General features: G+C 41.9%; 2 protein-coding genes across 2 annotated transcripts in view; both read left to right on the top strand.

The window, feature by feature from the left end:
- The window catches only part of DAZAP2 (DAZ associated protein 2), a 426196-nt gene that overhangs the window by 82846 nt on the left and 316808 nt on the right, over positions 1–26542 (top strand). The window lies entirely within an intron of this gene.
- On the top strand, positions 20617–26412 carry TMT1A (thiol methyltransferase 1A). The gene is made up of 2 exons (XM_050748795.1): positions 20617–21549; positions 25964–26412. The coding sequence occupies exons 1-2, from the start codon at positions 21052–21054 to the stop codon at positions 26198–26200; spliced, it is 735 nt and encodes a 244-aa protein (XP_050604752.1). The 5' UTR covers positions 20617–21051; the 3' UTR covers positions 26201–26412.

A 26542-nucleotide genomic window follows, 5' to 3' on the forward strand; every position in this document is an offset into this window, starting at 1 on the left:
ATATTAAAATGAAATGCTAAAAATAATCAATACCAAGAATAAGCACAAAAAAGGGGAAATAAAAGCAGATGAGTCAAACAGAAAAGCAAACAGCAAAATGAAGACTTAAATCTAAGCATGTGAATAATCAAATTAAATATAATTAAATATAATTTCTAAAAAGGTGGTAATTAACAACCACAGCATAGCAACAAAAGTAAATACAGATTAATCAAACTACATCAAAATTAAACACTTCTGTTCATCAAAGGATACATTCAACAGAGTGAAAACCTACAAAATGGGAGAAAATATTTGCAAGTAATATATTTGATAAAGAGTGAATATGGCCGGGCGCGGTGGCTTACGCCTGTAATCCCAGCACTTTGGGAGGCCGAGGCGGGCGGATCACAAGGTCAGGAGATCGAGACCACGGTGAAACCCCGTCTCTACTAAAAAAATACAAAAAATTAGCCGGGCGCGGTTGTGGGCGCCTGTAGTCCCAGCTACTCGGGAGGCTGAGGCAGGAGAATGGCGTGAACCCGGGAGGCGGAGCTTGCAGTGAGCCGAGATCGCGCCACTGCACTCCAGCCTGGGCTGGGCGACAGAGCGAGACTCCGTCTCAAAAAAAAAAAAAAAAAAAAAAAAAAAAGAATGAATATACAAAATATGTATTTTTAAAAGTTCTACAACAATAAAAAAACTGAGTTTAAAATAAACAAAAACCAAAGTAGACATTTCTCCAAATAAGATGTACAAATGGCCAGTAAGCACAAAAACAGATGTTCAGTATCATTAACCACTGGGAAAATGAAAATCAAAACCACAATGAGAATATAACCTCACATCCATTAGGATGGCTAATAATATCAAAGAAACAAAATAACAAACACTGATGATGATGTGGGGAAACTGGAACTCTTATGCACTGTTGGCTGGAATGCAAAGTGGTGCAGCTGCTGTGGAAAACTGCATGGCAGTTCCCAGAAAAATTAAAAATAGAATTACCATATGATCCAGCAATTCCACTTCTTTTGACATACAGCCAAAATAATTGAAAGCAGCATCTCCAAGAGATATTTGCACACCAACATTCATGGCAGCATTATTCACAATAGCCAAAAGATGGAAACGACCCAAGTGTCCAACGATGGATTAGTGGACAAACAAAACATGGGATATATGGACAATGGAATATTATTCAGCCTTAAAAAGTAAGAAAATCCTGTCACATGCTACAAATTGGATGAATCTTGAGGATATTAAATAAGCCAGTCACAAATGAACAAATATAGTACGACTCTACTTATATGAGGATCTGGCAAAGTCAAATTCATAGAGATAGAAAGCACGGTAGTTGTCAGGTGTTGGGGTGGGTGGGAATGGGGAATTATTGTTTAATAGATACAGAGTTTCAGTTTTGTAAGGTGAAAGAGTGCTGTGAATGAATGGTTAGTATGATGACGTGAATGTACTTAATGTCACTGAACTGTACACTTAAAAATGGTTAAGATGGTAAATTTTATGTTATGTGCATTTTACTACATTATTTTTAAAGTTTTTTTTAATCCAGTAATTATCAGATGATATAAAAAACAAGAACCAGACCAGGCACAGTGACTCACTCCTGTAATCCCAGCATTTTGGGAGGCCAAGGCAGGTGGATCATTTAAAGTCAAGAGTTTGAGACCTGACTGGCCAACATGGTGAAACCTTGTCTCTACTAAAAATACAAAAATTAGCTGGGTGTGATGGTGCACACCTGTAATCCCAGCTACCCAGGAGGCTGAGGCACAAGAATCCAGGAGGTGGAGGATGCAGTGGGCCGAGATCGCACCATTGCACTCCAGCCTGGGCAACAGAGTGAGACTCTGTCTCAAAAACAAACAAAAAACACAAACCAATCACATATGCTGTCTACAAGACACATTTTAAACATAAAAACACAAATAGGCTGAATTTTAAAGGTTGGAAAGTGTAAGCATAAGAAAGTATAAAGAGTGGCTAAGTGCATATCAGACAAAACAGACTTCAGGACACAGAAGATCACTAAAGACAAAGAGGGACACTTCATAATAATAAAAAGATGAATATATCAGGCAACTATGAACATATAAATATACTCATGCCTACTAACAGAGCCTCGAAATACACAAAGCAAAAATGGAAATAACTCAAAGGAGAAACAAACTCACACTCTATAAATAATTATCAATATGTCACCTCTCTCAATAACTGATAAATTAATAGGGATACAGAAGATCTGAATGACACTATCAATTACCTTAACCTAATTCACATTTAATTCGTACTGCACACACAAACAACAGATATACAACTGGCCCAAAAGGTGCGCAAAAAGATGCTCAACACCATTCACTTTAGAGGAATCAATATATAAAAATTACATCCAGGTGAAATTCAGGTTACAAATATAAGATAAACACAAAATAACAATATACTTCTGGCTTAACAACTAAATCACATTTAACAACTTCTTTTTAAAAATCTTACTCTCTATATATTTTTAAGAGCCAGGGTCTTGCTATGTTGTCCAGACTGGTCTTGAACTCCCGCCCTCAGGCAATCCTCCAGCCTTGGATTCCCAAAGTGCTGGGATTGCAGGCATGAGCCACCATGCCTGGCCCTAACAACTTCTGAATAGAATTACTTTCAAGTTTGAGCCCAGGAGTTTGAGACCAGCCTGGGCAACATAGTGAGACACCATCTCCATTAAAAAAGAAAAAGGAAAATAAAGAAAAAGAATTACTTTCAAGAGTACATGGACCATGTCCCAAAAAAGACTACTCTGCACCATAAAACAAGTCTCAATTTCAAATGACTGAAACCTTACACAGCATGTTCTGTGATGAACACAGAATTAAACTAAACATACACAGTATATTCTGTGATGAAAACAATTAAAATTAAATTAAAATATCTATCAGTAGATACTTATGAAACCCCAAATACTTAAACAACTTCTAAGTAGCCCGTAAGTCAAAGAAAAAAAATCACAAGAGAATTCAGAAAATATTTTAAATTGAATGAATATGAAAATACAGCACATCAAACTATCCACCTAAAACAGTGCTGTAAGAAATTTGTAGCTTCAAATTCTTACCTTAAAACAGAGGAAAAGGATAATATTAATAATCATAGCTTTCACTTCAATAAGGTAAAAGAAGACCAAATTAAACTCAATGAAAATAGAAGGAAAAAAAATAATAAAATAGAAAGACAAACACTCAAGGAAAATCAATGACACCAAGTCTAGTTCTAGATCAATAAAACCGGCCAGGCGCAGTAGCTCACGCCTGTAATCCTAGCCCTTTGGGAGGCTGAGGCTCGTAGATCCCTTGAGCCCAGAAGTTTGAGACTAGCCCTGGCAATGTGGTGAAACCCCATCTCTACAAAAAATACAAAAATTAGGCAGGTATGGTGGTGAATGCCTCTGGTCCCAGCTATTTGGGAGGCTGGGGTGGGAGGATCACCTGACCCCGGGAGGTCAAGGCTGTAGTAAGCCATGATTGTGCCACTGAACTCTAGCCCAGGTGACAGAAAAAAAAAAAAAAAAAAATCAATAAAATTGATAAGCCAACTAAACTGACAGAAAAAAGATGCAAGCTATGAATATCAGTATTTAAGAGGGGACACTTCTGCATATCCTGCAGACGTTAAAAGGAAAATAAGAGACTGTTATGAACAACTCTATGTCAGAAATGCAACAGCGTAGAATCAATGGGTGGCAAATTCCTGAAACACCAATTACCAAAACAGACATGAAAAGAAAAAAAAAAAAAAAAATCTTAATATTCCTGTATTTACTAAAGTAGCTAAACTTGTAATTAAAAACATTCTCGGGCCGGGCATGGTGGCTCACATCTATAATCCCAGCACTCTGGGAGGATGAGGCAGGAGGATCACTTGAGCCCAGGAGTTGGAGACCAGCCTGGGCAACATAGCAAGAACCCATCTTTAAAAAAATACAGAAAACATTAGCTGGGCATAGTGGTTAGCACCTGTAGTCCCAACTACTCAGGAGACTGAGGTAGGGGAGTTGCTTGAGCCCCAGAGGTCAAGGCTGCAGTGAGCCATGATCATGCCACTGCACTCCCGCCTGGGTGACAGAGTGAGATCCTGTCCAAAAAAAATTAAATATAATTTTAAAATCTCATACCAAAAACTTTAGGCCAAGAGTACTACATTGGTGAATTTCTTAAAGGAACAAATAGTAACAATCCTACACAAATTCCTTAAGAAAAAAAAGAAGAGAACGCTTCCTGGCGTATTTTCTGAGACCAGCATTACTCAGACACCAAACCAAAGATGTTAGAAAAAAGAAGAAAACTACAGGCCAACATCTCTCATGAACATAAATGTAAAAATCCTTAACAAAATATTAACAATCAAATGTAACAATAAAATGATAAACCATCATTTGCAAGTAGGTTTATTCATTGATATGTAAGATTGATATAATACTCAAAAATCAGCTTTGTGAATACACAACCACCACTGAATTGTATGCTTTGTAAATCGGATTAATTTTATGGTATGTGAATTTTGCCTCAATTTAAAAAATCAATCATTACAATAAGAGAATAGAGGGAGAAAATACGGTCATTCTAATAAATGCAGAAAAATTTTACATAAAATTCAAATACCCATTCATTATAAAAAACTGAGAAAATAGGAATAGAAGGGAAATTACTATATAATAAAGGGTATCTATAGAAAAACTGTAGGCTGGGCACAGTGGCTCATGCCTGTAATCCCAGCATTTTGGGAGGCCGAGGCAGTGGATCACCTGAGGTCAGGAGTTTGAGACCAGCCTGGCCAACATGGTAAAACCCCGTCTCTACTAAAAATACAAAAATTAGCTGGGTGTGGTGCAGGCGCCTGTAGTCCCAGTTACCTGGAATGCTGAGGCAGGAGAATTGCTTGAACTTGGGAGGCAAAGGTTGTAGTTAGCCGAGATTGCACCACTGCACTCAAGCCTGGGAAACAGAGCAAGACTCTGTCTCAAAAAAAAATACAAATAAACCCTAAAGTTAACTTCCTTCTTAACAGTAAAAAAGCAGAAGATTCTCCTTCTAAGATCAGGAACAAGGCAAGCAGATTTTCTCTCACTACTTCTATTCAATGGTGACTAGAGATCCTATGCAGAGCAATAAGGCAAGAAAGTTAAATACCAGGCACACATATTGGAAAAGAAGATGTAAAACAGTCTTTAACAGATAGCATGATCATTTGCATTAAAAATTCTAAGGAATCTACAAAAAAGCTACTAAAATTAATATTATAAATGAATGTAACAAAGTCAAGGGATACAGCATCAATATACAAACATCAATATACAAAGGTTGAGCATCTCTCATCTGAAAATCTAAATCCAAAATGCCCTAATACCTGAAACTTTTTAAGTGTCAACATGATGATCAAAGGTCACACTCAAAGGAAATGCTCATTAGAACATTTCAGATTTTGGATTGTCAGATTGAGGATGCTTGACTGGTATGTATATCAAATATTCCAGAATCTGAGAAAAAAATTCTAAAATCCAAAACACTTCTGGTCCCAAGCATTTCAAATAAAGAACACTAAACCTGTACTAGCCATAAACAAATAGAAATTATACTTTAAATTCTCTTTACCGTAGCACTAAAAATATGAATTAGCAATACATTTCACAAAATATGTACAAAACCTGCAAACTGAAAGCTACATTAGAAACTTGTAGAACTTGCTAAGAAAAACAAAAGAAGACCTAAATAAATACAGAGACATACCATATTTATGAATTGAAAGACTGTTACTCAGAGCTCTCCATATTGATCTATAGATTCAATGCAATCACATCAAATCCGAGCAGGTTTTTTTGCAAAGAGTAAGAAGCTATCTCTAGAATTTGTATAAAAATGCGAAGTACCTTGAATACCCAGATTGATTTGGAGAAAGAAGAATAAAGTTGGAGAACTTAAAGTATCTGATTTCAAGATTTGCTCTAAAGTCATAATAATCAAAACAGTGTGGTACTGGCATACAGAAAGACTTAAAGATCAATAAGACAGAATAGAAATCCCAGAAATGAACCCACAGATATGTGATCAATTGATTGTGAACAAAAGTGCCAGGATAATTCAATAAGGAAAGGACAGTTCTTTCAACAAATTTGTGCTAGAACAAATAAATACCTGTAAGGGAAAAATAATAGCCTTGTCCTTTAACTCACACCCTATGTAAGAAATAACTTGAACTAGGCTAGGGGCGGTGGCTCACACCTGTTATCCCAACATTTTGGGAGTCCGAGGTGGGTGGATCACTTGAGGTCAGAAGTTCAAGACCAGCCTGGCCAACAGGGTGAAACCCCATCTATACTAAAAATACAAAAATTAGACAGGTGTGGTAGCACGCGCCTGTAATCCCAGCTACCCAGGAGGCTGAGGCAGGAGAATTGCGTGAACTGGGAGGCAGAGGTTGCAGTGAGCTAAGATCATGCCACTGCACTCCAGCCTGGGTGACCCAGCAAGACTCTGTCTCAAAAAAAAAAAAAAAAAAAAAAAAACACACAAACTTTAAGTGAATAAGTGAATCATAGACCTAAACAAAAAAGCTAAAACTATACAACTTATAAAAGAAAATACTGGAGAAACTGCAACCCTGAAATACACAGGGATTTCTTAAGCCAAAAAAAAAAAAATCCTGGACCCAAAGAAAACAATTATAATTTGGCCTTCATCGAAAGAAAATGAAAAGGTAAGCCACGTACTAGGAGTAAATATCATCTATATATACATAAACACACATATATACACAGACACACAAATTTATATAGATCTCATAAATAACATATATATAAAATAGGCAAAAAACACTTTCAACTTAATAATACAGAGACAACCCAATTAAGAAATACACTAAAGGCCAGGCACAGTGGCTCACATCTGCAATCCCAGCACTTTGGGAGACTGAGGTAGGAAGATGCTTGAAGCTAGGAATCTGAGACCAGCTTGGGCAACATAGTGAGACCTCATCTCTACAAAAAAATGTTTAAAGTTAGCCAGGTGTGGTGGTACACACCTGTAGTTCCAGCTACTCAGGAGGCTAAGGCAGGAAGATCACTTGAGTCCAGGAGGTTGAAGCTACAGAGAGCCAAGACTGTGACACTGTACTCCAGGCCCCGGCAACAGTGTAAGATCTTATCTCTAAAACAAATTAAATTTAATTTGAATTTTGAAAAGAAAAGATGAATGAAATATGTAAATAGATATGGCACAAAAAAGATATACAACTGGTCAAAAAGCACACAAAAACATGCCCGACACCATTCAATTTAGAGGAATCAACATGTTAAAATTACATCTAGATGGTGAAATTCAAGTTACAAATATAAGCATGAAATAACAATATATTTCTGGTTTTCTGGAAAACACAACAGTTGTGACAGACACTTACCACCTTAGTCAAATAATAAGAGAAGATGGGCAGAAGAGCCATAGAGGTAAGCAAAGATTAAACAGTTCAAGTAAGCCTCAGCTCTTTTTTTTTTTTTCTTTTTTTTTTTAAATATAGGCTATTTCCAAAAGCCTTAGCTCTTTTAAGAACTAAAAGTGTAATCCCAGCACTTTGGGAGGCCGAGACGGGCGGATCACGAGGTCAGGAGATCGAGACCATCCTGGCTAACACGGTGAAACCCCGTCTCTACTAAAAAATACAAAAAAAAAAAAACTAGCCGGGCAAGGTGGCAGCGCCTGTAGTCCCGGCTACTCGGGAGGCTGAGGCAGGAGAATGGCGGGAACCCGGGAGGCGGAGCTTGCAGTGAGCTGAGATCCGGCCACAGCACTCCAGCCTGGGTGACAGAGCGAGACTCCGTCTCAAAAAAAAAAAAAAAAAAAAAAAAAAAAAAAACTAAAAGTAGGAAATGTGTAGTAAATATTTCTGAAATACAGCGATTTCAGTACATTAACAGATAATCATCACTGAACTCATGCATTCAAAGAAACTTGTTGGTTTTGATCACTAAACACTGGATTCAAATTAAGTTATAGGGGCTCAGCAACATAAGCAAGGTGGCAGAATAGGAGGTCCCCAGCTCCAGTTTCCCTTACAGAAAAAGTAATTAGCAAATATTTAAGTATCTATGTTCAAGGACACCTCTGTGAGCATCCTGGGCAACATAGCAAGACCTCATCTCCACAAAAAAAATTTTTTTTAATTAGTCAGGTGTGGTGACATGTGCCTGTGGTCCCACCTACTCAGGAGGCTGAAGTGGGAGGATTGCTTGAACCTGGGAGATCGAGACTGCAACGAACCACAATCGTACCATTGCACTCCAGCCTGGGTGACAGAGGAAGATCTTGTCTTAAAAATAAGGCCGGGCGCGGTGGCTCAAGCCTGTAATCCCAGCACTTTGGGAGGCGGAGACGGGCGGATCACGAGGTCAGGAGATCGAGACCATCCTGGCTAACACGGTGAAACCCCGTCTCTACTAAAAAATACAAAAAACTAGCCAGGCGCGGAGGCGGGCGCCTGTAGTCCCAGCTACTCGGGACGCTGAGGCAGGAGAATGGCGGGAACCCGGGAGGCGGAGCTTGCAGTGAGCTGAGATCTGGCCACTGCACTCCAGCCTGGGCGGCAGAGCGAGACTCCGTCTCAAAAAAATAAATAAAAATAAAAATAAATAGATAAATAAAAAATCAAATCTCTGTGCAAATCCCAGAACCTGGGGGTGAGACTTAATCACCCTTTGGGAACACAAAAATTAAGAAAAGCCACATTTTTTAATGCAGTAAGAAAGTCATTTCACTTCCACCACATCACCTCTCCGCTGGAAAAGCACAGCACCATACCAAGAGGTATCCCCTGGGCCTACAGTTTCTCCAAGGAGCAAAAGAGTCCGAGGCAGACATCCAGCTTCCGAAGTGTTCAGAGGTACTTCCCAGGAGGACCACTTCTGTCTTGTCTCATGGGAGACACTGGGGATATTAACAGGGCTAAACTACCTGGGGTCAGGTAGGAACAAAGAAGTGGAGTGATGCCCTTCTAGTGGCCTTGCATGAACATTAAGCCCAGACAGCAGCTCCACCCACCTGCGCAGCTGATCTAGCAGCCCCATCTGGCTAGGGAGCAGAGTCAGCAATTCTGCCAACCTGAGGTCTCTAGCCAGAGGTCTAGCTCAGCTGCAGAGCTCAATCTGTGGCCCCCACCTGATTGTAGACCACATCTTGTGGCCCTGCATGATTAAAGAGCCCAGCCAGAGACCCTGTCTCTCAGTGTACCACAGCCTGACGTCATGCCCCACCACAGAGGACAGCCAATGGCCCTGCCTGATCATGGAGCTCAGCTTGCTGTCCCACCCAACAGCAGGGTGAAGTCAGCAGCCCCACCCAAACAGGGAGGATGACCAGCAACCCTACCCTACCAGATAGCACAGCTAACAACCACGTCCAATTGCAGAGTCCATCTTGCAACCAGACCCTCTGTGAAGTACATCCTGAGACCCCACCCAATCTGGAGCTTGGTTAGCAATTCACATCCATGGTGGAACACAGTCAGCAACTCCACCCAGGTGGGGAACCCAGCCAATGACCCCATCAAACTGCAGAGCCCAGTTGGCAGCCTTGCCCATTTGGAGAGTCCAGCTAGCAGCATCACTCCTGCTGGAAAGTGCAACCTGCGATCCCACTAGACTAGAGGCAATGATGGAGCCCAGACAGTAGCCCCATATGACCTCAGAGAATGGGCAACATTCAGTAGCAAGTCCCAAGTGTTACCAGGGGGTCCTTGCTCCCAGAGCTCCCAAGATGGTGGCAGGCCACTTCCAAGGTGGTGGCAAGCCTCATGTTCTCTGACCTGGGGTTCTTAGCCTCACGGATTCCAAGGAATGGAATCTGGGGCCATGCAGTAGCGTTAGAGCTCTGTTAGAAGCCATGGGTTATGGAAGAGAAGCATGGAACCCAGTGACTAGAGTTCAGCTCAATTAGGATGAACCCGGGCACTTAGCTGTGCAGAAACAATGCCAAACCTTTAGCCCGATCAGGAACGGCAATGGGCGCCTGGCTGGATCAGTAGCACAGCGGACACCCTGCCAGATCTGGAGGGATGGAAGTCAGCCGCGGGTCTGTGATGGCGACAAATAGCAGTGGTGGACGGCGAGCGAATGCTCAGCTCGAGCTGTAACAAACATGGACCAGAAGAGAGTGCAGTTGCAAGATTTAAAGAGTGAAAACAGAGCTCCCCTACAAAGGGGAGGGACCCAAAGAGGGTAAGCTGTTGCCCTCTCGAATGCCTGGGTTTATATCCCGATCGTTGTCTCTCTCGCTGTGCTCTCAGGCAACAGACAATTGGCTATTTCTTTACCTCCTGTTTTTGCCTAATTAACTTTTTAGTGAGCTCTCTTTACTGCCTGATTGGTCGGGTGTGAGTTAAGTTGTAAGCCCCATGTTTAAAGGTGGATGTGATCACCTTCCCAGCTAGGCTTAGGGATTCCTAGTCAGCCTAGAAAATCCAGCTAGTCCTATCTCTCAGGAGTACCTGCAGATGCTACCAACTGACCCATCCAGAACCCCAAACTGGACTGACTGAAAAAGTGTTTCCCTGCCAAAGCAAACCTGTAGAGGCAAGAGAGGTGACTACTTCCTCAAAAATACAGACAGCAATACAAGGATATAAGAATCACAAAGAATCAGAGAAACATGACACCACCAAAGTAAACTAATAAAGTTCCAATCACTAACCCTAAAGAAATGGAGATCTATGAAACGGCTGACAAAGAATTCAGAATAATCCTCTTAAACAAGTTCAGTGAACTACAAGAAAACAGAGATAGACAACTAAACAAAATAAGGAAAATACATGGAGAAAATAAGACGTTCAACAAAGAAATAAAAACAAAAAAAGAAAACCTAGAGCTGAAGAAAAATTTAATAGAGATCTTCAACAGCAGACTCAAACAAGCAGAAGAACGAACCTGTGAACCCTAGGGCAAGTCATTTGAAATTATCCAATCAGAGGAACAAGAAACAAACAAACAACAATGAAGAAAGTCTACGAAACATATGACTATCAAGTGAACCAAAATACAAATTATAGAGGTACCAGCAGAAGAGACAGAGAAAGTGCTAGAAAGTCTACTTAAAGAAATAATGGCTGAAAACTTACCAAATTTAGGGGGAGAAATGGACATCTAGATAGAGGAAGACAAAGCTTCCCAAAAAGGTTCAATTAAAAGAGGTCTAGGCCAGGTGAGGTGGCTCACACCTGGAATCCTGACACTTTGGGAGGCTGAAGTGGGTAGATCATAAGGTCAGGAGTTTAAGACCAGCCTGGCCAGCATGGTGAAACCCCATCTCTACTAAAAATACAAAAAGTAGCTGGGCATGGTGGCATGCACCTGTGGTCTCAGCTACTCAGGAGGCTGAGACATGAGAATCACTTGAACCCAGGAAGCGGACGTTGCAGTGAGCTGAGACCACTCAATTGCACTCCTAGCCTGGGTGACAGAGATTCTGTCTCAAAAAAAAAAATTACACTAACACACACTATAAATTGTCAAAAGTCAAAGATAAAAAGTGAATTTTAAAAAATGTCACCAGGCATGATGGTGCATGTGCCTGTAGTCTTATCTACTCAGGAGACTGGGGCAGGAGAATCGCTTGAGCCTGGGAGATTGAGGCTGCAGCAAGCTATGATTGTGCTTTCCCATAAAAGCCTTTGCATTTAACTGTAAAAATGGCAACCCTCTTCCAGGTCCCATCTCCACAGCACAGAGCTCTCTTCTTTGATTAAACTTTGGCTCCAACCTCACCCTTGGTGTCTGCACTCCTTAACTTTCTTGGTGGTGAAACAAAGGACTCGGACTCCAGGTACTACCTCGGGCAATGAGAGACCGGTACATTGTGATGCACTGGCAAGACTGTCACATTTTGGTTCCTTGGCTAGGAGATATCAGAAGGGCAAGTAGGAGCAGACCTCCAAACTCTTTACTTTCATTTCTGAAGCTTCTTGTTCTCAGTTTTTTTTTTTTTTCTTCAGGACCAAACAAGACACTGGGCCCCTGCCAGCCAGTTAAAAGATTTTCGAGTGGCTGTCAGCCTTACAAGACTCAGGGGACAGGCTTGCTGGAGAGTCAGTCCTGCATTGCCATCGGGTGGTGGGAATGTTGGCTCTGTTCTGATCTAGTTTCCTTTCACAGAGGACTTAGCCATCGCATGGGGCTAGAAGGAGGTCCTGGGGCAACTGAAGGTTTCTGACTGAGGCTACTCCTTGGTGTTACCTGAAGTCCCCTAGAATAACTTCAGCTTCTGGAGTTATTGGTTATTCTGGAATAACCAACTTCATCAATGGTGTCCACACCAGGACTTCCAGACTTTTCTATATCATTTTCTTCCTTTCTTTTTCATGGCTGTCTCCTATCCCTTCTTTGTATGCTACGTTAAGGGAGTTTTTACAGCCTGGGGAGATAATCTTCTTGAGTAAAGTTAGTAAGTGCCTTAGTAACCAGGAATGTAACTTTAAAAATTGCTGCTTCTGTGATTTCCTTGAGATGGGGGATTTCAAGATTTCAGTCTAAACTTTCACCTAGTAAGGGCATTTTTGACCCCCAGTAATAGGCATTCATAGCACTGTATGGGAGGATATTCCACCCAAAGTGAATCCCCTCCTCTCCATTTGGGTTTTCTAAGAGCTCAGCATTGACAAACTAATTTTCTTCTGCTGGGTGGCATATTATGGGGGTTGCCTATTAAGACACAGATATCTCTTTCTAACCTCTGCCTGGAAAGAATTTGGAGTCAGAGTTTTTACCTAACATTTCAAACCCTAGAGCACCACCAAATGGGATGGGATTTTTCATGGGGAGCCTTGTCAGTTCTTTGCCCAAAAACTCTGGTTCCCCGATTCCTTTCATTGTTACATCCCTCTGTCAGTGCTCAGGCCTCATGCTCTATTTGTAGACAGTAAAACTCCCCTTTCAACAGGTGGGAGGGAGCCACCCTTGCAAGACAGATTTTAGCCTCAGTGCTATCCCCATCAGATATTCTTACATTCTTCTGAAGCATCTGTTCTGCATCCAGCTATGTTGGCATCCAAGAAAGGGGTCTTATGTTTAAAAGTCAATTGGTCCCATTCTCTAGGAATTCATAACTTTGCCTGGGTAGTAATAAGGGGGTGTAAGGGAAGGGTTAAAACACACTCCATTAAAGGGTCTTGCCCAAATTCAACTACTGCATAATCTCTCCCCAGCCCCTGGGGTAATCTGGAAGCCCTATTGGCCAAGTGGGTCTAAGAAACCAGCAGTATGGAGAGCTAGGGCCTCACCCAGATAAACATGACCTTTCCTGCTGACTAGCTTCTCCAGATCCATGGGTGGCACCTATCATGGTTGCCGGGACCCAGAGGAGATGGGAGGAAAGAGAAGGGGGATACCCCTTCTATCTTTCTCTCCACACAGGGTCACTCTGAAAGGAGGAGGGAGACTAAGGGACACGTTCTCCCCTCTCTTTCCAGATGGGTAATAACCCGTCTTTAGCCTGCGCTTCCCTTGAGTACAGCCTGGATCAGTGGAATTCCTCTGACCCTCAGACTCTAAAAATAGCGCCTCATATTCTTTTGTACTCAGGCATGGCCATCTCACCAAGTGCAGAACTGGGGGAGGCCTGGTCTCTTCAGGAAAGTGCTTTTTTTGGGGGGCGGGGGCGGAGTCTCGCTCTGTCACCCAGGCTGGATGGAGTACAATGGTGCAATCTGAGCTCACAGCAACCTCTGCCTCCCAGGTTCAAGTGATTCTCCTGAATAGCTGGGATTACTGGTGCCTGCTGTCACGCCCGGTGAATTTTTGAATTTTTGCATTTTTGTAGAAACAGAGTTTCACCCTGTTGGTCAGGCTGGTCTTGAAATCCTGACCGCAGGTGATCTGCCCGCCTTCGCCTCCCAAAGTGCTGGGATTACAGGCATGAGCCACTGCGCCTGGCTGCTCATTTCAATACTATCCAACAATTAGATATTTTCTGCAGGCAGGAGGGCAAACGGTCTGAGGTCCTCTATGTGCAAGCCTTCTTTGCCTTTTTACCAGTTTAGCTTTTGACTTCTCTCTCCCTATGCAAACCAGTAAAAGGAATAATAAGGATCGCTGTTTACATTCTCTGTAAAGCTTTGATTAATGAAAAAGGATTTGTGAGGTCAGTCTTAAGCTGTAGCCAATGTGGTGTGCTTTGCATGTCTTTCTGTATGGTTCTGTTAGAAAGAGGGGTACCTTAGGATGGAATGCGGCTCTAGAGCTCCGTAAGCCTGCTGTTCAAGCCTGCCTGGTAAACTGGTCAGTAACAAACTTTGCTGTAGGCCTCCATCTTGTTTTACATCCTTGGAAGTGTGACCTGTAACCAACCATGTGGCAGTACTTTGTTTTAATCTCCACCATTTTACAACGATGGCCCGAGTTCAATCCTGGCTTGGAGAATGAGTACCTTTGGGTTAATGTCTGTATGACTTTTGCCACTCGCTGATTCTCTTCCCCTCCATTAACAACTACTAGCTTCCCTTTTTAAATCTTCCTTTCTCTGAGTTGCCTTTAAAGGTTCTAGATTTTGTAAAAGTGTGGCCACCGCGTAGGTTCACCTTGTCCACTGCCTCTAAAGAACTGATTTATTGGGATGGGGGAATTGAAATGGAGAGGGGTGATTCATGTGGGGCTGGCTGTGCGGGAGACCACAGTTTTGTTACTGCTCTGGTCAGTCTCCCCAGGCATTCGGGGAGCAGAGTTTTTGAGGACAGCTTGGTGGGTGGGGAAGGCCAGTGAGCCGGGATTGTTTAGGTTAGAGATGAAATCACAGGGAGTCAAGGCTGTCCTCTTGTGCCGAGTCAGTTCCTGGGTGGGGGCAAGATCAGATGAGCCAGTTTATCAATCTGGGTGGTGCCAGCTAATCCATCAAGTGCAGGGTCTGCAAAATATCTCAAGCACTGATCTTAGAAGCAGTTTAGGGAGGGCTAGAATCTTGTGGCCTCCAGCTGCATGATTCCTAAACCATAGTAACTAATCTTGTGGTTGGTTTCTTGGTCCGACAAAGGCAGTCTGGTCCCCAGGAAAGGAGGAGGTTTGTTTTGGGAAAGGGCTGTTCTCATCTTCGCTTTGGACTATAAACTCTAAGTTCCTCCCAGAGTTAGTTCAGCCTATGCCCAGGAATGAACAAGGGCAGCTTGGAGACCAGAGGCAACATGGAGTTGGTTGGGTCAGATCTCTCACTGTCTCAGTGACAGTTTCACAATGGTGGTTTCAAAAGCTGCTTACCACCCCTTTGAAAATAGCTTGTACAATCATGGTTAAATCATAATCTTAATTGAGGCTTGTTGGTTTCACCTATGAGATTACTTTTGGTAAAATTCAAATGCCAGAAATCTTAACCACTTGGTGTGGCTAAAGTCAGGCAACAAGGGATTTTAAAGGATTTTCTTAAAGAGCACTCAGCTGAATTAAAAGTGGATATCCAAGCTACAGGCATATTTAAAAGGCCTTTATGTTTTTCTCTTCTTGGCTCTTGGTTTTCTAGAAAAGGTTTTTAATCAGTCACCTACGTTCTTCTTTTCCATTTTGTCTTGCCACTCTTAATGCCTGTATGAGAGGTCCCAAGATAACTTCTGATGGCCTGGGACTCCTTGGGAAAAACAGAAAAGGCTCCATGGATTCCATTTGGGGAGAAACCTCTGTTGTCCTCATGGAACCCCAGGAATCAGAGGCAGACAGATCCCTCTCAAAATCTGTTTTATTCTTCCCCAGAAACTGCATGCTTTTGATATAGGAGTTAAGAAGAATTCACATAGGCAGATGATAAGGGTATGGGAGCCCTCGGTAAGGCTTTTCTCTTCAATGAAATCAGCCCCAAATCATTTTCTAAGAAAGAACAGCCTGTAAAGTCGAGCTGCAGACAGAGACAAGAAAGCTGGGAGCTTGCACAGGTGAATGTCGGCAGGAACTACAGACTAGACATGTTCAAGAGGGTGGTTCCATCTTCCCTTCTGGTGCCGATCAACTAGAAAGCCCATTTGCGTAAGATTAGGGTAGGGCAGCCAGCCTTCCCTGCGTGCTATGTAAATGTCATACCTGATCAAACCAATCTGTGAGCCCTACGTAAATCAGTCACCGCCTTCTCCAACCTGCTTATAATATCTGCTGTGGTCTGCCACCTACCCACTTTTTTCAGATCTCTCTCTCTCTCTCTCTCTCTCTCTGTTTCTCTCAAGGAGCTACTCTCCTCTCTCCTGTCTTCTATTAGGCTTTCCACTCTTTAACCCACCCACATGTGCCTGTATCTTGAATTTTTTCTTGGCCTGAGACAATGAACCCCAGTGTATATACCCCACCCAGACAATGTAACCATTTCACTCTCCTAGCCCCGCTCTTAAGGGCCCCACTTGGAGGCCAATAATCCAATTAGAAGATTGGCAAATGAAAAATCTTATAATGACTAGATCCTCTGTCTGTGTAGCTATATATGTGTTGTGTATGATGTCTATAAACAGAGTTCTGATTGGCTTAAAGAAAAATAAGCACTTAAATATGTTTTAAAGATAAAAGCTATCTTTTAGTTCACGTGACTTTAAGAAATAAAAATAGTTTTAAAGATAATTGGTACAAATGTCGTCAAAATGTAAATAGGTGTAAATCAACTAAGTCAGATACCAGGTTTGCTAAATGTTTCAAGGTTGTAAACTGTCTGCTTTACAACTCTGTAAGGCCTAGGGACGTACAAAATTAATCACGCCCCTGACTATACTGGAAGAAGTCGGACTTTATCTGCACCCAGTACACAATTAAAACAACTTACTAAGTTTTAAAGTTAAAAATTGCTAAGAGTTACCATTATAACATGTAAATGAGACTACTGAAAATAGATTTACATGCAAGGTGTGTAAGAACAGTAAAATGTGTTTGTGGTAAAAGATTATAAAAACGCATGGAAATGTAAATATTGCCTAGGGATAAAGGATTGTTTTGAAACCAATGTAAGGGTAAAATCTTGTTTTCTCTCCCTTGTGTCAGATTTTCATGTAACAGTGAAGAATAATGAAAGATTTTCATTTGCCCGGTGGACAGACTACCAAGAAGAGGAAAGAAGACACGAACTGTTTGGAAAGCTAAGTCTTCCTTCTTAATGAGTAAAGATTTTTGCCTTGTTTTAAAATGTTTGAGTCATCATTTTGGCAAATTAAATAACTTATGGTGACCTGGAACTGTATTTCATAACATCAAGTGTTTTAAACATCTAACATTTAACTTTTCACAATCAAACTTCAGTTTCAAAATTGTCTTTCCTGACCCCCTAGCTTTTCGATGCTGCAGAGGGCCCCTGAAGCCTCCAGAAGAGAGGTAAACAGGATTATTTAACACGCTTAGGTATGTGGAATTGCCAAAATGTTTAATCTTCTTCAGGTTATAGTTTAGTGAATATTGATATGTGTTCTAAAATTGTATGGGAGGTCTAAAATCCCAATGTCTGAGTACATGCTATCAATCAAAATTAAGGTTATGTTAAACCATTGTAAACCACAGAAATAACCAAATTTGTCAATCGTGTTTTTAACTGTAACTACCCTAGAAATTTTATCATTCACAGACAATTGTCTTGTTTTAACCTTCTTCAAAAGACAGCTTACAATCAGCTACAGGACTTCAACAGCTGCTCTCACATGCACGTTTCTGATAACTCTGGAAATCGTGACACGGGAGTGAAGACATACACACTACCAGTTTAGATTCTTTAATGGTAGTAGTTTAATCAGATATTCTATGTCTTCTTGAATCAATTATGGTATTTTCAGTTTTGCAGGAAATTATTCAATTTATCCAACTCTTCAAACATATTAGCATAAAGTTGTGCCTAGTATTCTCATATAAATTTTTCTATAGTATCTGTACATGTGCCCTTTTATTCCTATTATGTCCTTTTTTTCTTGAAGTCTTATTGCTTTTTTTCATTGATATAAATTTACATATAAGTGCACAAACGTTAAGTATACAGCTTGATAAATTTTTACATATATATGTATGGGTGTGTATATACATATCTGTTTAACTTCCAACAGAATCAAAGTATAGAACATTTCCAATATCCTTAGAAAGCTATTTTGTGGCCTCTAAGTCAATAACCCCACAATGTCTATATAAGTCAGTTTGCTTGAATTTCATGTAAATAAAATGCTACAGTATGTACTTTTTTCCTTTAATCTGTAAGATTAATTTTTATTGTTGTATGTATCAGTAGTACATTTGTTTTGTAGGGCTTTTTGAAAATTAAGTATTCTATTATTTGATTTGACCATTCAATTTCATTTTTATTATTTTTGTGAGACAGTCTCATCTCACTCTGTTGCCCAGACTGGAGTGCACAGGCACAGTCTCGGCTCACTGCAACCTCTACCTCCCAGCTTCAAGCAATTCTCATGCCTCAGCCAGGCTGGTCTCAAACTCCTGGCCTCAAGTGATCCGCCTGCTTGGCCTCCCAAAGTGCTGGGATGACGGGTGTGAGCCACGGCGCCCAGCCTAACAATTCAATTTCATCTGTCTCAGCTGGGCTTTGTGACCCAGGGATTGTTCTTTGCTAAGAGTTCCAGAATGCTGTCAGGAGCAACATTCAGGCTGTTTCCCTAAACAAAAACAAAAGGTAAGTGCAAAAGAAAAAAAGAAAAGAGTGTGTCACTAGAAAGATAATGAGGTGGTCTGATTTGTAAAAGGACATATCTATAGCTGGAGATAAATGGCAAAGTTGTCCAGTCAGGTAGGTTTCCAAAAGTAGTTTAATTTTGTTAATGATTATGTCTGGGGGTTACTTTGGTACTTTTCTTACAAGCAAACTTTGTGGCCATAGGCCTTTCCATTTTAAAAAGAACAATTAAATTCTCTACAAAATTACTTTCATTTTCCTTTGCTGAGGGCTTTAGAATCTTCCAGTCCTGTGGAGTTGCTCAAAAACAGACAGAAGGGCAACCTGCTCGGGTCCCCTTCCACACTGTGAAAGCTTTGTTCTTTCGCTCTTCACAGTAAATCTTGCTGCTGCTCACTAAGAAAAAAAAAAAAAAACAAACAGAAAACAGGCCACAGACAGAAAATGGGCCACTGACTGCCTCAGGATTAGGAATGCAGAAGGGAGGATCACAATGGAGCAAGAGGAATCTTTTAGAGGTGATGGATATGTTAATATGTTCATTTATCTTGGCTGAAGTGATGGGTTCATGGGTATATAGATATTCCAAAACTTATCAAACTGGACACATTAAATATGTAAAGTTTGTTATATATCAATTCCACCTCAAAAAAGCTGTTAAAAATGGAATAGATACAATATTTATAAAATACATGCAGGTTATAACAAATCATGAAGCAACAGAACACTCCCTATATCCACCACCCAGTTTTTTAAAGTAAATATTACTACTTAAAAAATTTTTTTTTCTGTGTTCCCTAACCACCCTAAAGCTCAGGCTTTTTCTTTTCTTCTTTTTTTTTTTTTTTTTTTTTTTGAGAGATAGGGTCTCACTATGTTGCCCAGGCAGGATTTGAATTCCTGGGCTCAAGGTATGCTTCTGTCTTAGCTCCTCAGTAGCTGAGACCATGGGCACCCACCACTGTGCCCAGATTCAGGCTTTCTTGTAAAAAGCAGATGGATGCTTGAAACTATTTTCTGAATGCCTTTGGCTCCCAAATGTGAATATTCTGGAGAATATTTTTATCCAAATCAGCGGAGTAATCGAGTAGTTAGGCACATTTTGAAGACGGAGGCTTGTCCTTTAAAAGAAGGGCAGTCCACAAACTGACTTCCTTCAGCCAAAAAATTGTTTTAAAAGGGGGAGTGCAGCCCAAAACAGTGATTTTAAAATATCAACAAAAAGAGTCAAACTCTGTAAAATATTTAAAGAGATTTATTCTGAGTCAAATATGAGTGACCATGTCCTATGACACAGCCCTTGGGAAATCCTGAGCACATGTGCCCAAGGTGGTGGGGGGCAGCTTGGTTTTATACATTTTAGGGAGACATGAGACTTCAATCAAACACATTTAAGAAATACATTGGTTCGGTCCAGAAAGGCAGGACAACTCGACGCAAGGAGGGGAGCTTCCAGGTTACAGGTAGGTTTTAAATTTTTCAGGTTGACAATTGGTTGAGTTTATCTAAAGACCTGGGATCAACAGAAAAGAAATGTCTGTGTTGCAATAAGAGTTGTGGAGACTGAAGTTTTATTATGCAGATGAAGCCTCCAAGTAGCAGGCCAGAGAGAAGAGACTGTAAGTGTACTTAAGGTCTGCATTGATGTTAATGCTGGAGAGGTATAATGAGGCATATCTGGCCCCCACTTCCCATCATGGCCTGAACCAGTCTCTCAGGTTACATTTTAAGAGCGCCCTGGCCAAGGAGAAAGTCCATTCAGATGGTTAGGGGGCCTTAGAACATTATTTTTGGTTTACAAAAATAATCCTGTTGTTGAGTTATGAACACTGAGAGCCTCCACCCAGAAGGTAAAAGGGAGAATTCTTGCTGACTGTGGCCGGGCACGCATGTCCTTTCACTTCCCTTTTTAGAAAAAAACCGGGTTTGGGCGGGGAAAGTAAGGGGGTTGTGTTATGATAAAAGGCTTGGCAGCAGTCTTCTGGTGTCGTTTGACCACGCTCCACCCACGAATTCTGTTTTCTTTTAGAGGTGACTGGAGAGCCCGGTGGGGTGTAAGTACACTGTGCTTATAAAACTCTAGCAGGAAGCTAGCAGTCGTCTCCAAACCCAGAGAAGGGGAAACAGGAATCGATTAGGAATAAAGGATTATAATCAACTTTCCTTCTGAGGAAACGCTGGGAACCTTCTCATTTTGCCTCATGAAAACTAAGCTGAATCGACTGCTGCCAAACATCTATTAATTAGGCAAAATAGGCCTCTTGCCCGTGCTTTGACTTTCCAGCACAGCCCGTTCTTTTTCTCCTCTGCAGCTGATTGGCTCTGGAGTGTGGCCAGAAGCTTCTCTCCCGCAATTAAAGGAGTCGGGTCTCTAACTGTTGATCTGTTTGGTTTTTCTTTTCCTTCCTTCTGAGCAATGGAGCTTACCATCTTTATCCTGAGACTGGCCATCTACATCCTGGCATTTCCCATATACCTGCTGAATTTTCTGGGCTTGTGGAGCCAGATATGCAAAAAATGCTTCCCCTACTTCTTGGCGAGGTTCACTGTGATGTACAACGAACAGATGGCAAGCAAGAAGCGGGAGCTCTTCGGCAACCTGCAGGAGTTTGCGGGCCCCTCCGGGAAGCTCTCCCTGCTGGAGGTGGGCTGTGGCACGGGGGCCAACTTCAGGTTCTACCCACCTGGGTGCAGGGTGACCTGTATTGACCCCAACCCCAACTTTGAGAAGTTTTTGATCAAGAGCATTGCAGAGAACCGACACCTGCAGTTTGAGCGCTTTGTGATAGCTGCCGGGGAGAACATGCACCAGGTGGCCGATGGCTCTGTGGATGTGGTGGTCTGCACCCTGGTGCTGTGCTCTGTGAAGAACCAGGAGCAGATTCTCCGCGAGGTGTGCAGAGTGCTGAGACCGGTGAGTGAAAGGGTGTGAAGAGGACTGGTTAGTAGCAGCCATTACCACAAAGGGCAGGCCTGTCGATTTTAGGTGGCAGAAACAATTTTAACATAAAAAGTAAACTACTAGAAAAGACTGTAGAATTTTTAGAAATCCTAGAGTGGGAGATAAGCTATAAAGAGAAAGATTGATAAATCTGAATATAAAAACTTAAAACTGCTATAAAGAAAAAAACTCCTGGCCGGGCACGGTGGCTCACGTCTGTATCCCAGCATTTTGGGAGGCTGAGGCAGGCGGATCGCTTGAGATCAGGAGTTTGAGACCAGACTGGCCAACATAGTGAAACCCCATCACTACTAAAAATACAAAAATTAGCCAGGCATGGTAGCAGGCGCCTATAAGCAGGAGAATCGCTTGAACCTGGTGGGGCAAAGGTTGCAGTGAGCCGAGATTGCGCCACTGCACTCCAGCCTAGGCAAGAGTGAGACTCCGTCTCAAAAAAAAAAAAAGAAAAAGAAAAAAACTCCCCAAAACAGTTAAAGTACAAAACAAGCTTGGAAAAAATATTTGCAAGGGATGATAGACAAAGGGTTAACTTCCCTCATGTTAGAAGATATTACGTGTCAATAAGATCAATATTTTTTCAATAAGAAAAACAAAAGGGAAAATGGCAAATAACAGGAACAGAAATATAAACCAATTACAGGACAAAAAGTGCTCAAACTTAAAGAGTTAATTAAAGGAAGATATTAATTTTACCTATTATACCGTTAGGGACTTCTTTTAAGGTCAGTATAGTGTTGGGGTGGGTTTGGGGGACTGGACACCACCATACATATTAGAAGAGGTACCCTCTTTGGATGATATCTAATATCAAAATTTAAAGCACACATACTCTTTTATCCACATGCAAAAACTTATCCCACATGCAAAAACTTGTCCATACACAAGAATAGTAAGTAGCATTTGTAATAGCACAAACTGGAAATAACTGAAATGTCTATCAATAGGATGCTATGTAAGTGAGTTGTCATATTGTATAAAGGAACACTGTGCAGCTGTCAGAACAAGAAGAGTTATCTGTGCTGATACTTAAAAATCCCCAAGAGATAATGTTTTAATGAAAACAAAAAGCAATCAAGCCACAGAATGTTAGGTAGAGCATAGGCCCACTGCGTGCCCATTTTGTGAGGGGGAGAGAGGATATACATGTATGTGTATATGTTAATGGGAATGACAGACAAGTAACTATTAACATTGGTTACGTTTTGGGAATGGGATTGGATTCAGGGAAAGAATTACTTTTCATTTTAAACCTTTCCATAAAGTCTATAATTCTTTATACCTGTATGTAGTTTTCACATATTACCCTTATTATTTTTAGCTAGTTTAAAATCGTTTTATATTCTGAACAAAGTTGAAGATATGGATATCTTAACATTTGAATTTACTATTCTGGGGGAAAGGCATGTTTTGTAGTCCCAGTTTTTATTTTTTGTTGAGACAGGGTTTCCCTCTGTTGCCCAGGCTGGAGTGCAGTGGCACGATCATGGCTCACTGCAGCCTTGACCTGCTGGGCTCAAGCAATCCTTCCGTCTCAGCCTCCCCACCCTCCCAGTAGCTGGGACTACAGGCATGTGACACCACACCCCGCTAGTTTTTGTATTTTTGTAGAGATGAGGTTTTGCCATGTTGCCCAGGCTGGTCTCAAACTCCTGGGCCCAAGTGGTCTGCCCACTTTGGCCTCCCAAAATGTTGGGATTACAGGTGCGAGCCACCATGCCCAACCCTCAGTTTTATTTTCTAATAAAGGAAGTTTCTCAGGAATAAAGAACTTGGAGACAGGGTTTGGAGATAATCATACGATCCTGTCTTTGGCTCAATATCAGAGTAGTAAATAAAAAAGGACTGATTCTTATACCCAAATGCTGGGTTCTTATATCCTACGACTGGACACCAACTGGCACATTAGTAGATGTTTTGCTTACAATATTACTAATCTCCCAACACTGCTGCAAGGCAGGTAATTGTTATCTCAGTTTTACAGTGCCAAAAATCAATTGACCCCTTAAAGGTATCACATTCATGATAGTCTTCCTTAGCTCTTGCCAAGCACCCACTCTCTGCTGGATATAACAAGAGAACTTGATTACATTTTCATTTAACCCTCTCAACAGTCCTCTAAAGTAGGTATCTTCACGTTAGGACAAAGTAACAGACTCAGAGAGATTAAGAAATTTGCCCAAAGTTACACGGCTAGTAAATTTGGCTCTCTTTAATGCAAATGCAGATATTCCTTTTTTTTTTTTTTCTTTTGAGACAAAGTCTTGCTCTGTCACCTAGGCTGGTGTACAGTGGCACGATCTTGGCTAACTGCAGCATCCACCTCCCAGGTTCAAGTGACCCTCCCTGCCTCAGCCTCCCGAGTAGCTGGGATTACAGGCACACACCACCACACCTGGCTAACTTTTATATCTGTAGTAGAGTTGGGATTTCACCATGTTGGCCAGGCTGGTCTCCAACTTCTGGCCTCAAGTGATCCACCCACCTTGGCCTCCCCAAAGTGCTGGGATTACAGGTGTGAGCCACCATGCCCGGCCAAATGCAAATGCAGATATTCTTACCACTGTACCACAGTGCTTGTTATTGGGGTTTTCATCTTTCTGATTTCAACATTTCTACCACTTTTGCTGGCTCTTGTTCCTCTACCTATCTCCTACCATTGGGGTTCCTTTCTTGGTGATGCAGGATTTTTGCTTCTCAGCTCAGCTAGGTCCGGGTTCTTGTCTCACAACCAGGAAGAAATAAGCATGTGAACATGGAAGAGTGAGTGGAGTAGAATTTATCAAGCAAAACAGAAAGCTCTCAGTAAAAAGAGGAGTCCTGAAAGCAGGTTGCTGGTTGCGCCCTTCGCAACTGAATACAAGGGCTTTTATGTAAAAGCTGATGGAGCTGGGTTCCCTGTTTGTAAAGGCGTGAATTCCTGGTGGCTCCACCCCCATTCCCCCAGCGTGCATGTGGGCCCTTAGTCCACTGCAGGCATGTTTAGGCAAGCCCCTGTGCAAGTTCCCTTATCTGCACAAAACATCTCGTGTAAGCATTTGTGGCACTGGTCAGAAGTTCTCCCGGGACCCTTCCCTACTGTCTGCCTAAAGGAAGCTGGCTAACTCCTTTCATTGGTTCATTTCACTTACATACACTCCCCAGCAATCTCATATACCTCCAAAATTCTCAAATACCACATATACACAGATGATTTCCAAATCTAAACATCTATCCCAGGTCTCTCTTCTGACCCCAAACTTGCATATCCAGCTGTCTACTCAGCAGTCTCCTGGATAGCTCAGAGGCACCTCTTAACATGTGTAAACCAGAGGGCAACACTGACCTCCCCAAACCTGCCTCTCCTCCTTTATGCTGCCCTATCCTATGAAAATTTTTTTTAAAAATCAGGGCTGGGCACAATGGCTCACGCCTGTAATCACAGCACTTTGGGAGGCCTAGGCAGGAGGATCACTTGAGCTCAGGAGTTTGAGACCAGCCTGGGCAATGTGGCGAAACTCTGTCTCTAAAAACAAAACAAAACAAACAAAACAAAAAAACAAATTAGCTGGGTGTGGTGGTGCGTACCTGTCGTCCCATCTACTTGGGAGGCTGAGGCAGGAGGATTGCTTGAACCCAGGAGGTGGAGGTTGCAGTGAGCTGAGATTGTGCCACTGCATTCCATCCTGGTTGACAGAGCCAGGCCCTGTCTCAAGAAATAATAAACAAATCAGGAAATTCCAATTTTTCTATTCCCAACATAGGTCTTACACTTACCCATATAATTTGGGGGAACTCCATCACTAAACTGAATTCTGTCTGTAAACTCTGCCTGAGGGGCCAAGACTAGGATAGCTAGTGGAGGCCAAGAAGAGTGGGGCAGTTACCACAATTTTTTGAGGTGACTGTCTGGTCCTTTGCTCCCTACACCCCTCAGAGGGAGATAGGTAGAAAACTTCTGGAGATGGCCCCACCCATAACATGTAATAACATCTATTGTGCCTGTGCTTGACCAACATTTATAGGACTCCTCAATGAAAGCAGCAGTTGCTAATTCCTACAAGCAGTAATTTACATTTAGCATCCACTGACTGAATAAAATACCTAATGACAAAATGTTATCTTGAATTCAGTAATGATTTTAGATGAATCAGAATTTTCATTAATCATATAATGTACATATTTGTGGAAATGGCACAAAAATTAAAAACACGGTTATTCAGTCTCAAGAGTGAGCTTAGTGTGGAGTGACTCTCCTGCTCAGAACTCGACGGTTCTCACAGGTTTGCAAGTCAGTGCCAGAGAACAGTTTTCAAAAAATAAATTAAAAAAGCAGAAATGAAAAAATCTTTGAAATGTTTTTTTTTTTCTTTCTTTCTTTCCTTCTCAGGGAGGGGCTTTTTATTTCATGGAGCATGTGGCAGCTGAGCGTTCGACTTGGAATTCCTTCTGGCAACAAGTCCTGGATCCTGTCTGGCCCCTTCTGTTCGACGGGTGCAGCCTGACCAGAGAGAGCTGGAAGACCCTGGAGCGGGCCGGCTTCTCTAAACTGAAGCTGCAGCACATCCAGGCCCCACTGTCCTGGGAGATGGTGCGCCCTCATATCTATGGATATGCTGTGAAATAGTGTGAGCTGGCAGTTAAGAGCTGAATGGCTCAAAGAATTTAAAGCTTCAGTTTTACTTTTTTTTTTTTTTTTTTTTTGAGACGGGGTCTTGCTCTGTCACCCAGGCTGGAGTGCAGTGGCCGGATCTCAGCTCACTGCAAGCTCCGCCTCCCGGGTTCACGCCATTCTCCTGCCTCAGCCTCCCGAGTAGCTGGGACTACAGGCGCCCGCCACCTCGCCCGGCTAGTTTTTTTTTTTTTGTATTTTTTAGTAGAGATGGGGTTTCACCGGGTTCGCCAGGATGGTCTCGATCTCCTGACCTTGTGATCCGCCCGTCTCGGCCTCCCAAAGTGCTGGGATTAC

The sequence above is a fragment of the Macaca thibetana genome, chromosome 11 (assembly GCF_024542745.1).
Source record: "Macaca thibetana thibetana isolate TM-01 chromosome 11, ASM2454274v1, whole genome shotgun sequence".
Lineage (NCBI taxonomy): Eukaryota > Metazoa > Chordata > Mammalia > Primates > Cercopithecidae > Macaca > Macaca thibetana.